Consider the following 14,882-nt stretch of genomic DNA (forward strand, 5'->3'; position numbering starts at 1 on the left):
TCTGGAAGAGAAGAGGACTGAAGGTGCCCTCAGCAGTGGCCGGTTTAGAAAATGAAATTAGGAAGTGACACCTGCTGTGTCCGTAAAAGGTCTTTAGGTCCGATCTTTTGCAGTTCCCAGGTAGCAGGCATTGGGAAAGCTCTCTTCTCTGCCTAAGACCCTGGCTGGTGGTCTTACTTAGTAGATAGATTCTTCATACAATCGACTCTACTCAAAGGAGGGATGCCAATCCCCAGGTGGGACCTGGAGACCCTCTGGAATTATAGCTCATCAGCGATCAGTTCCCTTGGGGCAAATGGCAGCTTTTATCCTTAGCCTTATATTCCACTGAGGTCCCGCCCACTCCCAGCTCCTCCTCTAGAGTCTCTAGGGATTCACCAGCCAGAGCTGTCAACCCTAACTCATAGGAATCGGACATCCATAGATCCCCTCTGGGTCAGAACTGGCCTGCTTCATCTGAAGGCTGAACTACTGGTTGCATAAGAGATCCATGACTGGATATTTATATATAATATATAATATATAATATATAATATATAATATATAATATATAATATATAATATATAATATATAATATATAATATATAATATATAATATATAATATATAATATATAATATATAATATATAATATATAATATATAATATATAATATATAATATATAATATATAATATATAATATATTATTAGACTTTTAGGCCAGCCCCCTCTGGCAACAGTCTCAGGGTGGCTAATATTTAAGACTGTTACATACAATTTGAAAGCCCTGTGGAGTTAAAGCCGAATTCCCATTAAGAATGCTATGTTGATACTTCCAAAGAACCTGGGAACAGAATAGTAGTTCTAATTTAGTTTATTTCCCAAGCTCAGGTAGAGGGGGTGGGGGGGCATTCAGATGTCACCGAGTGGTGATAAAAAAGTTGCTTAAAAAGCAACTTCAGGGCCCCCAACTTGTATCAGGGTTGGCGGGGTTTTTGAGCCTTCCCCCTTGTGTTGTTTTCCCAAAAGAAATCCCTCCTCCCAAGCACTGATGGTGGGGGAGAATGACAGACTCTTGTATCCTATCCAAGGGGCTTCACTTTTAATTAGGAGAATAGCATTAGTGGAAAGGATAAATTGGGTGGGGGGAACCCTCTCTTTGTGACTTGGACCTGACTCAATGAATCAGCCTTCTTTAGCTACAGATTGTTAGGAATGCTGCATGCAGCCCTCTAGCAGATCCTGCCCAGCCCTGCTATCTTGGGGGCATAGTGGAAAGTGGCCGTGGACTGTGTGCAGAGTGGATCCTCTACCCTTGGTGGAAAATGCAGTAAGCAGAAACTTTAAGGCAATACAATTAATTAATTATGGCTAGATGGAACCTCCATTGTTGGAGGCAGTATACCTTTGAGCATCAGTTGCTGAGGGCAGGGAAATTCTTACTTCTGTTGCCTTACTGTCTCCTATGTTCTGAGCATCTGGTTGGCCAGTATCAGAAAGAGGACCTTGAACTCAACAGATCCTTGGTCTGACCCCAAAGGGCTGTTATGATCCAGAAAACCTCACAGTTCTTTTGGGTACAGTGACGAATGGCATAGTCTTTATTTTTTATGAGGACAGGGTTCTTTTCATCATCTCAAACAACAAAGCTGTTAGCATTTGGGAAGCTCTTAGTTCTTAATCACACTCCTGGGATCACTCATTTTTATGAGAGCTTTATTTGCAAAGATTGCATCGGCTGCCACATGCGTTATGATCCCCCCCCCCACACACACATTACGTTAGGTCCAATAAAGAGATTTCATAGCTGGTAGATGTCAGTATAACTGGGTCCTTATAACAGGATTTTGCCACTGAATTCTGCTGCCTGTGGACAGAAAGAGTAATAGACAAAGGAAAGCTGAAATCTAAACTGACTTCTAGGTATAAGGTGTTTCCTATGAGTTTGGGACTGTTGTTAATATTAATTACAGCATTTACTTCTACACACAGCCTACTGGATACCAAAAACTGTTCTAATTAGGAATTTTGGATAATACCCGTTTCTATTTGAGGGAGACAACTCGATACCGTAAGAGCCCTGCTGGATCAGACAAGCGGTTCGTTTAGTCCCGCATCCTTTTTCACACCGTGGCCAACCAGTTGCTCTGGAAGGCAACTAGGGCAGAGAAGCCGAGGCTTCCCCCACCTAGCCCTGGTATTCCAAGGTTCGCTGTCTTTGTGTATGGGGGTTCCCTTCATTCCCCAAGCCTAGTAGACCATCAATTTGTCTAATTGCCTTCTAAAGCCACACCTTTCCATGGGCATCCCTTTGTCCATTGGCCATGAATCCCACAGTTTAATCATTTGTTGAGGAAAGAAGTATTTATTTTTGTCCATCGACTTCCCTAGGTACCCCTAAGTGCTATTATTTAGGAGATGGATGAAAAAAAACTCTCTGTTGTGCCAGCTCAGGCTGTAGTCCAGAGATATCAGGTTATAGCAGGAGTAGCTGGCTGATCAGAGCAGAGCTGGTTAGGAGGAAAACAGAGAAAGCCCAAAAGCAATCCAAGGTCAACTGTTCTAGGAGTCAAGCAAGGGGAGTAGCAGCAAGCACCATGCACAGTTGCATCCACATCTGTCTGCAGTCCCAGCAGCCCTTAAATAATTCTTCACGCAGATGCTAGCTCTCATCCTGAGAAGACTCATCCATCTCAAGCAGGCACCTTTGGGCCAATAACTGCACTGTGTGTGTTCTAGTCTGCAGCTCCCTTCTACAGCTGTTCTGCAGGTGTCTCTGGTGAGCTGACAGGCTGAGGATCTTCAGCTGGTCCCTGGCTGGATGGCTGGTGAGGGCTGCAAGCCTGAGCTGCTTCTGCAGGCACTTCCAACTGTGAATCATAGAATCACAGTGTTGGAAGGTACCTCCAGGGTCATCTAGTCCAACCCCCTGCACAATACAGGAACTCACAACTACCTGCCCACCCACGGTGACCCCAATTTCATGCCCAAGTGATCCTCCTCACACCCAAAATCTCCAAAATCCAGCCTGGCCTGGAGGAAATTCACCTTCCATCCCACAGTGACAATTAGCAATTCCCTGGGTATGTAAGGAAGGGCCACAAGAGACAACAAACGGCATATCCCTTCCTGCCCACCCACTCAGAATCTGCCTAGACTTGCAGGGGTGGCCAAGTTGTGGCTCTTCAGATGTCCATGGACTACAATTCCCATGAGGCCCTGCCAGTAACCCTGGTTTAGAGCAACTCACCCTTCTGTCTCAGCCTGCTGGAATTCTACCTGAGATGAATTCTCACTGCTCAGGTCTTCCTTCTGAGGAGTCCCCACCGGCCTGAGGCTGGCCCAGGATATCTGGCCACCTTCTCCACTCCATGTATATTTTAATAATGCAAGCCACTTCAGGTACTCCATTGGGGAATAAAGGTGGGGCATAAGTGAAACAAATAGCCCAATGCAAGAGCATCTCAGTCAGGCTCTGGGTGGAGACTTCTAGTAACCCCCTCCCCCCCCCCCAAGGCCATTGTCCAATTGCTCTTGCCATTAAGAAGTTCTTCCTAACGTTCAACTGAAATTTCCCACCTTCTAAACTTAAGGCCAGTGGCTTCAGTCTTGCTTGTAGGAGCAGACCAAGTATTTGTCTTCTTTCACTAGACAGCCCTTAGGGTTTTGGAAGTGGATGATGTGTAACTGTGCCAGGCTACTGGCCTTTCAAGGCAGTCCCAAGTAGGGTTGCCAGCTCTGGATTAGGAAATCGCTGGAGATTTGGGGGTGGACCCTGGGGAGGATGGGATTTGGGAAGGGGAGGGATTTCAATGGGTTATAATGCCCAACAACCATGGATCTGTCACCTGAAGATTGTAATCCCAGGAGATCTCCAGCCACCACCTGAAGATTGGCAAGCCTGGTCCCAGGCCTCTAGGACAGACTCCCAGAAGAAGGATGTGTGAGCTCTTATCTTCCCCTGCATGATTTCAGAATTATTCTTCAGAACTTTGGAAGCAGTCAAGACAAGAGGAATGTCAGAAGTGTTCAGATTAATTCTAAATCTTATTTTGATGTTTATCCAATTATTTTTAGATTGTTGTTACCCATCTTGGTTTACGTGATGCTCAGGGAAGGGGCGAGCATATAAATACATTCAAGTAAATATGCAAATGTATCTTGAACTAACCCTAGCAACTGGCTTTCATCATTTCTGATTGTAAATATTTATATCTCTCCCCTAGATAAGAAATGTTTTCTTATTACCTTTTCTAGGAAATACAGAAATGGCTGCAAAATGGTCACCTTTAGCCCTTCAGAAATGTTCGACATCTTTTTCAATAAATGAATAAAACCAGTACATTTGAACATAACTTTCTATACCGACACAACGTTAGGATAAGTTTAGGGCACTAGGTGAGACAGTTCCTCAAGATTCCAAAATCACAGCACTATTTTAAACCACGTTGGGAAATGAGTACATATCCCTCTTCCACACAACCCCTCTGTGTGGGCACAGCAAAATATGTAGTGTGGATGACTGAACAGAATAGGGGGAATGTCCTGCCAAGGGCATAGGGGGACGTGCTGCTATCATAGTTAGATTAGGAACTTCCTCATATTTTCCAAATAATCCCCTCTGTGTCCTGATTGGGTCTTTGGAGACTTCCTACTCCTTGAGCATATTTCCTCCTTGGTTGCCTCCGGAAGGAACCGAATGATTGCAGAACAACAGTTAGACAGACCCTTTGGTCTCTCTCTCTCCTCTTTCTATCCAAAGTTGTTTCTTATTCTTTCGAGCAGCCTGGTGCTCTGCTCCTTTTCAGCTTCAAACGCTGCGCACCCCACAACCAGACACCCTCTCCATGGGGGAAATTCCATGCGATCGGCCCATGAGGGCCGGCCAGGCCTCTCTGGGGCAGCCCCACCGAATCCTTGGACAGCAGCCAGGAAAAAGAAAAAGAAACACTCCCGCAGGAAGCTACTCTCGCCCTTTCCCTGGGTCCTTCGGCCAGGAAAGGGTTATTGAGCCGCCGCCGCCGCCGCGCCTTTGGAGGCAGCGGAGGGCCAATCGGCAGCGCGGGGGGCGAGGCCGGGCTGGAATGTGGTGGAGGTGGGCTTGCAACGCCGTGTGGAAGCGGCAGATGCTGGCTGGGAGGCGGCGGGGGCGAGGCTGGGAGATCCCCTGCGAGAGAGAAGCGCGGTGGCGATGGCCGGGCTCCTGGCAAGCCGGCAAGCGGCGGAGAGCCCGGCATGAGGCACGGGCTAAGCAGCCGGGCAAGAGGCGCGCAGAGCTGCACTGGGGAGCCCGGCGCAGGCTCGCCCGCAGGCTTGGTTGGGGCTCGCTCTTGGGCGCCGATGGGCTCCCCGCGCCCCGGAGTGGAAGGACCGGCTCGGCCGGGAGGAGAAGAGCGGCGGATCCCGTTCGTCTGACATCCCGCCTCCGGAGGAGAGAGGGAGCGGCAGGTGGATCGAGCGCGGTCGGAGCAATAACTTCCAGCGGGGATTGAAAGGCGAGAGAACAAGCAGCCGCTCTAAAGGAGATCAAGAAGAAGAAGAAAAAGGCGGCGATTAATCTAGCTGGACTCGGCTTAGTTCCCCCAAGATCTCCGCGGAGGAAGCTGAGCAGGTTGAGCAGCTGGGAAAGAGAGCGGGTGAGGGTGGGGAAAGTCACGGGACGAGCCCCCCTCTCCCCCTCCTGCCCTTTCCTCGGCTGGACACCTGAAAAGCAGCTGGGGGGATCCAAGCAGCCGGAGAGAAGAGCGGGGCGGCCCGGGGGTCCTCTTGTGAGTCCTGTGGGGGTGAGGTGCGCCTTTGGGGTTGACTCTGGCATCTGTGGGGCAAGAGGCCAGTAAGGCCCCAGCTTAGAAAGAGCTGCCTTTGCTGAGGGGAGGAAAGTGGAGCTGCCCCCCAGAGGTGTGTGGCAAGGGGCCAGGCCAGGACTGGAACAAATCAGAATTTAAACACCATGCACACACGACACACACACGCAAATCAGGGCACAGGAGCTGATAAAATGCTACAGAATGCGATTTAATCTAAAAGAGAGGATAAATCGGACAGCCTCGTCGGGGATTAAAAACAACAACAACAACCAACGTATCAGGAAGTTGCAGGAGGAAAATTAATCCAGGCTCACTGTGAATAAGTGGACACAAACCTTGTTTTGCCGTGCCCTTTGCCAGCAGTGAGCAACATCAAGGTAACAAAATCCACCTCCAAAGGGGGGGGGAGAGTGATGTTCCCGTAAGAAACATTGCCAGTAAAACTCCTATCAAAGAGCAGAACTTAAAAAAACACAGGAGTGCCTGGGGTTGGTTTGTGCATCGCAGGATGGGGGAGGAATTAGAAAGGTTACTGATGTCTTCCGGGACCCTGTAAGAAATGACTTCCAAAGACAGATGGACACACTTCTCCCCTTAGGAAGCCTGGCTTCTGCTCATCTCCAGCAGGTTTGATTCTGAATTTGAAGTCTGCTTGAGTGAACTCACTTTCAGGACCTATGGACTGGACCATGCTGGCATCCTTCTTCAGCTAAGGAGTTTGGGTTCTGCGTGACCCTATGCCGGCCAGGAAAAAATACATTTTTATGACTTTCTTTGCCACGTGGCTTCTGCTTTTCTTCTTTGGGGGAGACCAGCTGAGACGCCTTGCCTTCATCAAGAAATCCGGGGCCCCAAGGAGCTGGCCCCACTGGACGGATGGGTTTCTCTTGAAGAGCTTTGCGGATCCTGAAGAGCTCCAGAGGGACAGCGGGGACCACTATGACCAGTCCCCCAAAGCTCGGCGAGAGTTGAGACGCAATGTCTACAAGTACAGCAGGTGCCGCATGGAGACCTGCTTTGATTTTTCCAAGTGCAGGGAGCATGGGTTCAAAGTTTTTGTCTACCCATCGGAAAGCGGGGACCCTGTGTCAGAAAGTTACCTCAAAATCATCGCCTCTCTCGAAGAGTCACAATATTACACGCCCAATCCCAAAGAAGCCTGCCTCTTTGTCCTGAATACCGACACGCTCGATCGGGACCATCTCTCGATCCAATATGTGCACAACATCAATGAAAAAATCCAACGCTTCCCTCTGTGGAATGATGGCCGGAACCACCTGATCTTTAATCTTTATTCTGGCACCTGGCCTAACTATACGGAAGATCTGGGCTTCGACATTGGCCAGGCTATCCTCGCCAAAGCGAGCTTTTATATCGAGAACTTCCGCCCAGGCTTTGACATTTCCATCCCTTTGTTTTCAAAGGACCATCCCCAGAAAGGAGGGGAGAGAGGCTGGCTGCATAAAGCCTCTCTCCCGCCAAAGAAAAAGTATCTTTTGGTTTTCAAAGGGAAAAGGTACCTGACCGGCATCGGCTCTGACACCAGGAATGCACTGCACCATATCCACAATGGAAAGGATATAATTTCACTGACCACGTGCAAGCACGGCAAAGACTGGGAGAAGCACAAGGACCACAGGTGCGACAAGGATAACACAGAATATGATGAGTAAGTGGGATGCTTTTCCTGTTTATAGCTGGCCTTGCTTTGGGATAAGGTGAGATGGCCACCTCCAGAGGTGGGATTGAGGCTGGCAGGGTGGGAGGATGTGATCTAGGGGATATATCAACTGGGACATTCTTCCCAAGCCTTCTCAGTATGAGGTGTCCAAGAGCATGTTCTTCAGTGGAGGTAGAGCTTGGGAATACTAGCTATCAATTGTTCTGGGTCTTAATTAGAGTGTGGGAGTGTTATTTTGATTTTCCACCTTGGGCACCAAAATATCCTGGGCTGGCTCATTTTCTAGGAGTTCTTTGTAGCAAAAAAGTTTAGGCTGAGACGTGTTTGTCAGTGAACAAGATAGAGGAATCAGCCAATAAAAGCAATAAGTCCCAGAAGCTTACAAGCTGGGATAGCTTGAAAGTCTTGTCATTAAGATACAGTATGACCCTCAAGTAGTGACATGTCTGCGGAATCTATGTAACCCTACTTGAATATCATTTTTGCTTCCCCCAGATGTTTAGGGCTTAATTTGAATCAATGCTAGGATTTAACTATTTTCCAGTGCAAGGGCTCGATTGTGGAAAGGGTCAGTAAGAGAGGGGCCTCTAACCATGTGCAGGAAGGATGCTTCTTTCTCACTGATAAGTAGCTACCACCAGTTCCTGTAGGCTTGTAAGGGCTATCAAATTGGATGTGGCAGTTTTTAAATTTGGGCCCTAGGACCTCTTAGCGCAGCAAACACTCATGCTGTTTGTGTATTTTGCTTGTTCTAGTAAGGGCATGAAAGATGTGTGCTCTCAACATCTTTTCCCAGAAAGCAGCTTCTTCCTTGCACAAATCAACCTGTTTTTCTTTTCTTTTTTACACCGTCTCTTTTCCTTTAAGCTTTTTTCTGTGTAAGATATGCACATTTTCTGATGTTTTGTTCATCAGATATTTTCACGCATCCCATCACTCAATAAGGCCAAGCTGGAAGCCTGCCTCCAACTTAAGGAGACTTTCCCCAATTTGAGGATCAGTTGTTTAAGTCAGAGGAAGGTCCCTCCAGCTGAAGAAAGGATTCAAGACTTGACAACAAAGAAGGGTTGATTTTTATACCCCACTGTTTAGTACCCGGAGTCTAAAAGCAGATTAAACTTCCCTTTCCTTAGTCTCCCCACAACAGCCACCCTGTGATGTAGGTGGGTCTGAGAGAACTCTGGCAGAATTGCTCTGTGGGGACCCAGTTGGCTGCATGTGGAGGAGTAGGGATTCAAACCCAGTTCACCAGATAGAAGCTCAGTAAAATCAGAGTCCAGTAGCCCCTTTAAGACCAACAAAGATTTATTCAGGGTGTGAGCTTTTGAGTGCTCATGTCTTGAATAAATCTTTGTTGGTCTTAAAGGTGCTACTGAACTCTGATTTTACCTTAGACCAACACGGCTACCCATTTGAATCTACAGATAGAAGCTGACACTCTTAACCACAGCATTACGCTGGCTGTCACTTGGCTGTGTGCACATAAAAAACTACACATTGTATCTCCAATGTAAATGGATTTTATGAAATCAGTAATGCAAATTTCCCAAAAATTCCAACGAAGGAGACTCCACTGAAGCAACATATTTAATCTATGAACAGCCCTCAGCACTTAAATATTAGAAAGCATTTTCTGATGGTGAGGGCTGTTTGTAGATGGAATATGCAGCCTCGGAGGGTGGGGGAGTCTCCTTTGTTGGAAGTTTTTAGGAGGAGACTAAATGAGCACCTATCAGGAGTGTGTGATTTTGAAGCCCCTGGGAGAAGTTGGGGGGCTGGACTGGATGGCCCTCTGTGCTCTCTTCCAGCTCTGTATGATTGTGAAACCAGAGAACCTCCCTGAAAAATATTAGTGATATATTATGGGTTTTAAAAGATGCAATTAAAGAAATACATTTGGGCTTAAGGATGGCTCTATTAGCGGAAGCTGCATTTTTGGTGAGCTGCTCTGAGCCCATGCTTGCTTTTGACAACTTTATGTTTCTAGAAGCCCAGGACAAACATCTAATGTCTTTGAGAAATGCGTGCATCTATAAAAATGAATTCTGGACTGCATTCTTTAGGTATGCAGCCCACCCCATCCTGGCTAAAGCAGGGTCAGCGGCCTTTCACAGTTAAAGAGCCAAATGCTGTCCAAATTCAGAGCAAGAGATTAATGAAGAGTCAGTATAAGAAGGACCATTTGTATAAATGAAAATACACATCTTAACATTGCTGATAATTAACATGCTGATTAATAATCCATAAAGTCTTTACAGCCCAAATCCTGATTGTTGCCAGTCCTGTATTAGGCAGTGGCTCACTCAAGGTCTCTCAGTAAATAATAAACTAAGGAGCACCATAATTCTTGGCAGCTGTTGTCCTCTATGCTTTCCCTTTTTGTAGAGTGACTTAAGACCTTCATCCCCATAAAAATCTTTGCTTGCCATTCTATTTACAGACTTGAATATTCTAGCATCTCAACTACCCCTTTCAATAGACTGTCTGTTAAATGTTTAATTATCTTTCTTTTTTTTAAGTATCACCTTTGGCTCTAGAGCTATAGTTTTCAGACTCCTGGGGTAAAGCATAAAATGCCTTTGTGCAGAATGAAATATCCCCACAAGGCATAGGCTGAGTTGGGAAAGCTAGGAGTTTGGAACAACCCAACATGGGGAGAATCTGCTTTGTTTTTGATGACTTTTCCAAGTTTGCTGAAACCAGCAAGCATGGACTGGTTTACAGAATTAGATTCTTCATTTGACATCACGTGACGGTTGAGGAATAATTTCTGTGATCATTCCTCTGTGTCTCTCACCCTATAAATCTTTGCTCTGTTTTTCTGATGGAAAATTACAATGTCTGGAAATTCAGGGGGATTTCCTGCAAGCTTGGCATTAAAAAGATCAGATCTAGTCAAAGCTGCCCCCCCTCCTTTTTAAAAAATCCTCAGCTGCAGGTTATTTTTCACCAGTTTTATAGCCTCAGTGGATCATGCTTTGGTGGTGGTTTATTTTTAAGTAATAAATATTTTATTAATCTTAACCTTGAAATAAAGTCAACTCTTTAAAGGACCAGTTCACACATGGATGTGATTTTGATGGCTCAGTGTCTGACAACTGCTAGCTGAGTGTGTGAACTGGGTGTAGGAGAAAACATTCTGTTCCAGGGGAAATCTGGGGAGTGTTGCAAATCTAAACGAAAGTTCCAATTCCTTTGTGTCCACTACTCCAGTGGGAACACTGGGGCGCCTTTAAAATTTTTAATGTATGCTCTTAATATCTTGAAATAACAGCTGAAAACAAACCTTAATTATATATTTGCCTAGAATGTTTATGATTATTTTTGATCCTGCAGTTCCTTTTCATTTAGTATGTTGACTCCTTTATAATGATCTTGTCCAAGAGCTTATTGAGGTACAATTTTGTTGATCCATTTTTAGTCACTGTGGTGTAGGGGTGGCCAAACTGTGGCTCTTGAGATGTTCTTGGACTACAATTCCCATGAGCCCCTGCCAGCATAGCTACTTGGCAGGTGCTTATGGGAATTATCGTCCATGAACATCTGGAGAGCCATAGTTTGGCCACTCCGGTGGGACGCTCAAAATCAGATCCTGATTCTGCCATGGAAGCTTATTGGATGGACTTGAGCCATTCACCCACACTTTCAGCTGAACCTACCTCACATTGCTGTTGTAGGAATCAAGTGGAGGAGTGAATGATGTCAGCTTCTTTGGGTCTCCATTGGGGAGAAAGGCGGACTATAAATGGAATGAAACAAGTAAAATAACATACAGAATACGGCTGTTGCAAGGCGTATGATGTAGATGTTTTTTTCTTGTAATTTTAAAGTGTTTTCATAGGACCCATGTGAGTCACTTAGGGGTAGAAGAAGCTGTAATATTTTATTTTAAATACATACATAAATGGCCGTGCTACAGAGGAGAGTGAAAGGTTTGAGAAGGAGCAGTTCAAGTGCTTGAGATGCCTGTGGGGGCTGCTGTGGTGCAAAAGATTCCAGATTGAATCCAGGGCCTTCCCTTAAAGCTTCCGGAGTAGACCTTGCTCTGCACAAGATCCTTAAGAGTCCCAGTAGATGGCCCTCATCTACATGGACCTCTGATGGAATTTGGAATAAAGCTGTTTCCCTTATTCCAAATAAAATCCTGTCCCATTTTAAGCAGAATTCAGAAACAACAGACGGATGATTTAATTATGGTCATACTAGGACCATAAAACCCCATTATCTTGTCTAGCATCCCATCCCCATGGGATTGCCAGCTCTGAGTTGGGAAATACCTGTAGGTTTTAAGGATGGAGCCTGAGAGGGGAGGGAATTCAGTGGGGTATAATGCCATAGAACAGGCTTTGCCAACCAGGGTTCTGTGAAACCCTAGAAGGGTTTCCCCGAGTGTGTGGGAGTTAATTAAGGTTTTATATATTTTTAAAATTTGCTAAACATTTATTGGGTGATATGACCATATATGCTGATGTTGACCTGCTCCCTGCTCCCAAAATGGCCAATGATGTGCCTGGAGGGGATGGGAAAGGGGGGTTCCCAGGTGGATATGTACACATTTATGTTTCCCAACCATATTCTGCAGAGTTGTGCCACTTCAGGGGTTTCTCAAAGCCTGAAAAACATTTCAGAGGTTTCTCAACAATAAAAGAGTTGAGAAGGGCTGCCACAGAGTCTACATTCCTAAGGGACCCTTTTCTTCATGTGAAGGGATTATTGTTGCCTGGAGATCAGTTGTAATCCCAGGAGATCCCATGGAGGTTGGCAATCCCATATCCCCGGTTTGAACTTGTTTGAACAGCCAAGGAAATTAATCTGAAATACACTGAAATCTTCTGTCTCTGTATCTCATGTGAGTGTTTTCAGTATGAACAGGTGGCCCCCATTCAAACCTCAAGACTGAATTTGAACAGAGACTTTTGAGTCTTTGATTGGTTTATAAAAAGGCCATTGGATGAGCTGGTTGGAGACAAATGAACCACTTCAAATCAATAGTCCCCCTCCCTCTTATTTTATGTCAAGATTTGTTAAACACAGAGTCTGTATTTTCCCCTTTGGAAACTGAGGTTTTTTTTTTTTACAAGATTAATGTTGAATACATGTGACATATCCTCTCATTTTATTTTGCTGTCTGCTATGATCTTGAAAATATAATGTAAACTAGAATTAAAGCCCGTTGTAGCTGATACAATGGGGTGGTAGCAAGGGGTGGTAGCAGGGGGTAGCAGAAAAGAGTGATTCAGATAGAGAGTGCTTGGCATTGGGAAGAGGAAGGGGAAGGGTTGTCCAGTTTGTAACGGCATGAGGTTGAATATGTGTGTTCTGTGGGGGGTTGTGGTGGTGTGGTGACAAATGAGGGTGTGGGTGTGGAGAGATGGGTGTCAAGAACCTGCGGTTTGCCATGTTAGTTGAGTGTGGGAGAGGACTGACCTTTGGGAATTGTGGCATAGTGGTTACTATGAGCTTTCCAGAGCCATGTCTTAAGATATGTGAAGAGAAAATCAGACTGGAGATTCTTCTTAGGGGGAGATTACACGGCATCGAATTCCTCCCAGTTCTGCATTCAACCTCATATCCCTTCTTGTGTGGATTAGGCCACAGACACCGAAATGTCCCCCTGCCCTAATGCACATGGGGTAGTCACTGTACACAGGTGTCTGCTCTGTTCCTTCTGTCTCCATTTTTTTACTGTTGATATAATATGTGCCCACATGCTTCTTTCACTGTGGCCCCTTAGAACAGTGGTCCCCAACCACTGGGCTGCAAAGGCCTCGGCACAGCTCATGGTTTGGTGTAGGCTTAGTGCCTCACTTTGAAGCTGGCAACCCTAAAAGGAGGTCTCTCTGTGTATAGCAGTCTTGACCCTAGTCAGGTTTATGCACACCTAGGTAGTATGGAATTCCAGAACATGAAACTACACCAATCTGGCAACCTTTCCTCCTCTTTTCAATGTTTTCTTGACCTGAAATAGGTCAGGGGGTGCTAGGTGGCTAAGAGGGCATTACACACTTTTGAGGCCCCACTTCCGGACCTCAAGGAATATGTTCAGACCAGGGACAGCCAACCTCCAGGTGGAGCCTGGAGATATCCTGGAATTGCTGCTCATCTCCAGACTATAAAGATCAGCTCCCCAGGCAAAAATGGCTGCTTTGGAGGGGTGACTCTGTAGCATTGTATCCACTGAGGTTTAGGGATGCCAACCTCCAGGTGGGGGTCTGAGAATCCCCTGGAAGTACAGCATCTCCAGTTAAAAGGATCAGGTAAGGAAGTGACTTTCAAGGTACCTTTACCTGAGACCCTGCAGAAAGCACTGCCAGTAATAGTAGACAAGGCTGACCTTGACATATTCAATACAAGGCTGTTTTGTATAGTCTTGTTAAGGGAAAGGGTTATGGCTCTGCAGTAGAAATATCAGTTTTCTATGCAGAACGTCTCAGGTCCAATCTCCAGTTAAAAGGATGCTGTAGCAGGTGATGTGAAAATCTCCTCATCTGAGACCCTGGAGAGCTGCTGCCAGTTGGAATAGACAAGACTGACCTTGATAGATCAAAGGTCTGGTTTAGGCTAAGATATTTCATATGTACTGGGGTGTAATGTGCCGGTGTCACCCAGCTCTTCCTCCTGGTGGATGGCCACCCTGATTCACCCCATACTTAGTAGCCAGACGTCTGGAAGCAGTGACCTACGCCAAGCCAGGCGACTAGTGACCTACCTGGCCCTAGAACACCTAGCCACAGTGATCTAGGCGATGGTTGCCTCTAGGCTGGATTTCTGCAACTCGTTCTACACAGGCCTACCCTTATCCTTGATCCGGAAATTACAACTGGTGCAGAATGCAGCAGCCAGGGTTCTCATGGGAATACCTTGGAGGGCCCACATTCAGCCTATACTCCAACAGCTATACTAGTTACCAGTTGAATACCAGATCAGGCTTAAGGTCTGGTAATTACCTTCAAGGCCATGCACTGTCTGGGCCCTAAGTATTCAAGGGACTGCCTGTTGAGCTATGCCCCCCAGAGAGTACTATGCTCTGTAAACACCAACAAGCTGGTGATCTCTGGCCTCATGGAAACTCACCTGGCCTTGACCGAGGCCAGAGCTTTCTTTGACTTGGCCCCCACTTTGTGGAATGAGCTCCTAGAAGAGATCAGGGCCCTGCCAGAATTGAAACAATTCAGCAGGGCCTGCAAAATGGAGCTTCAGTCGAGGCCAATGAACCAACTCCACCAACCAGAGTCCCAGGGGCCCCTCCCACCACCAACGGCATCCTGCAGATGAAGAGCCGAACCACAGTGCAGTCAACAATAATGCTGTTAATTGAGTCTAAAACACAATGTTCTACTGTTAACTCTTAAATGTTCTACCATTACAAGTTACACAGTTAGTAAAAGTTATGTGTTCAAAAATCATGATGTTT

At 46.1% G+C, this 14,882-nt stretch overlaps 1 protein-coding gene across 1 annotated transcript in view; it reads left to right on the forward strand.

Annotated features, from left to right (window-relative positions):
- The first annotated feature begins 5,086 nt into the window (after positions 1 to 5,086).
- EXTL1 (exostosin like glycosyltransferase 1) overlaps positions 5,087 to 14,882 on the forward strand; it is a 71,369-nt gene continuing 61,573 nt past the window's right edge. Inside the window, exon 1 of the mRNA XM_077337664.1 lies at positions 5,087 to 7,456. Coding sequence (XP_077193779.1) covers positions 6,525 to 7,456 — 932 coding nt within the window. The 5' untranslated portion in view covers positions 5,087 to 6,524. The remainder of the gene's footprint in view (positions 7,457 to 14,882) is intronic.

The sequence above is a fragment of the Paroedura picta genome, chromosome 5, assembly GCF_049243985.1.
Source record: "Paroedura picta isolate Pp20150507F chromosome 5, Ppicta_v3.0, whole genome shotgun sequence".
Lineage (NCBI taxonomy): Eukaryota > Metazoa > Chordata > Lepidosauria > Squamata > Gekkonidae > Paroedura > Paroedura picta.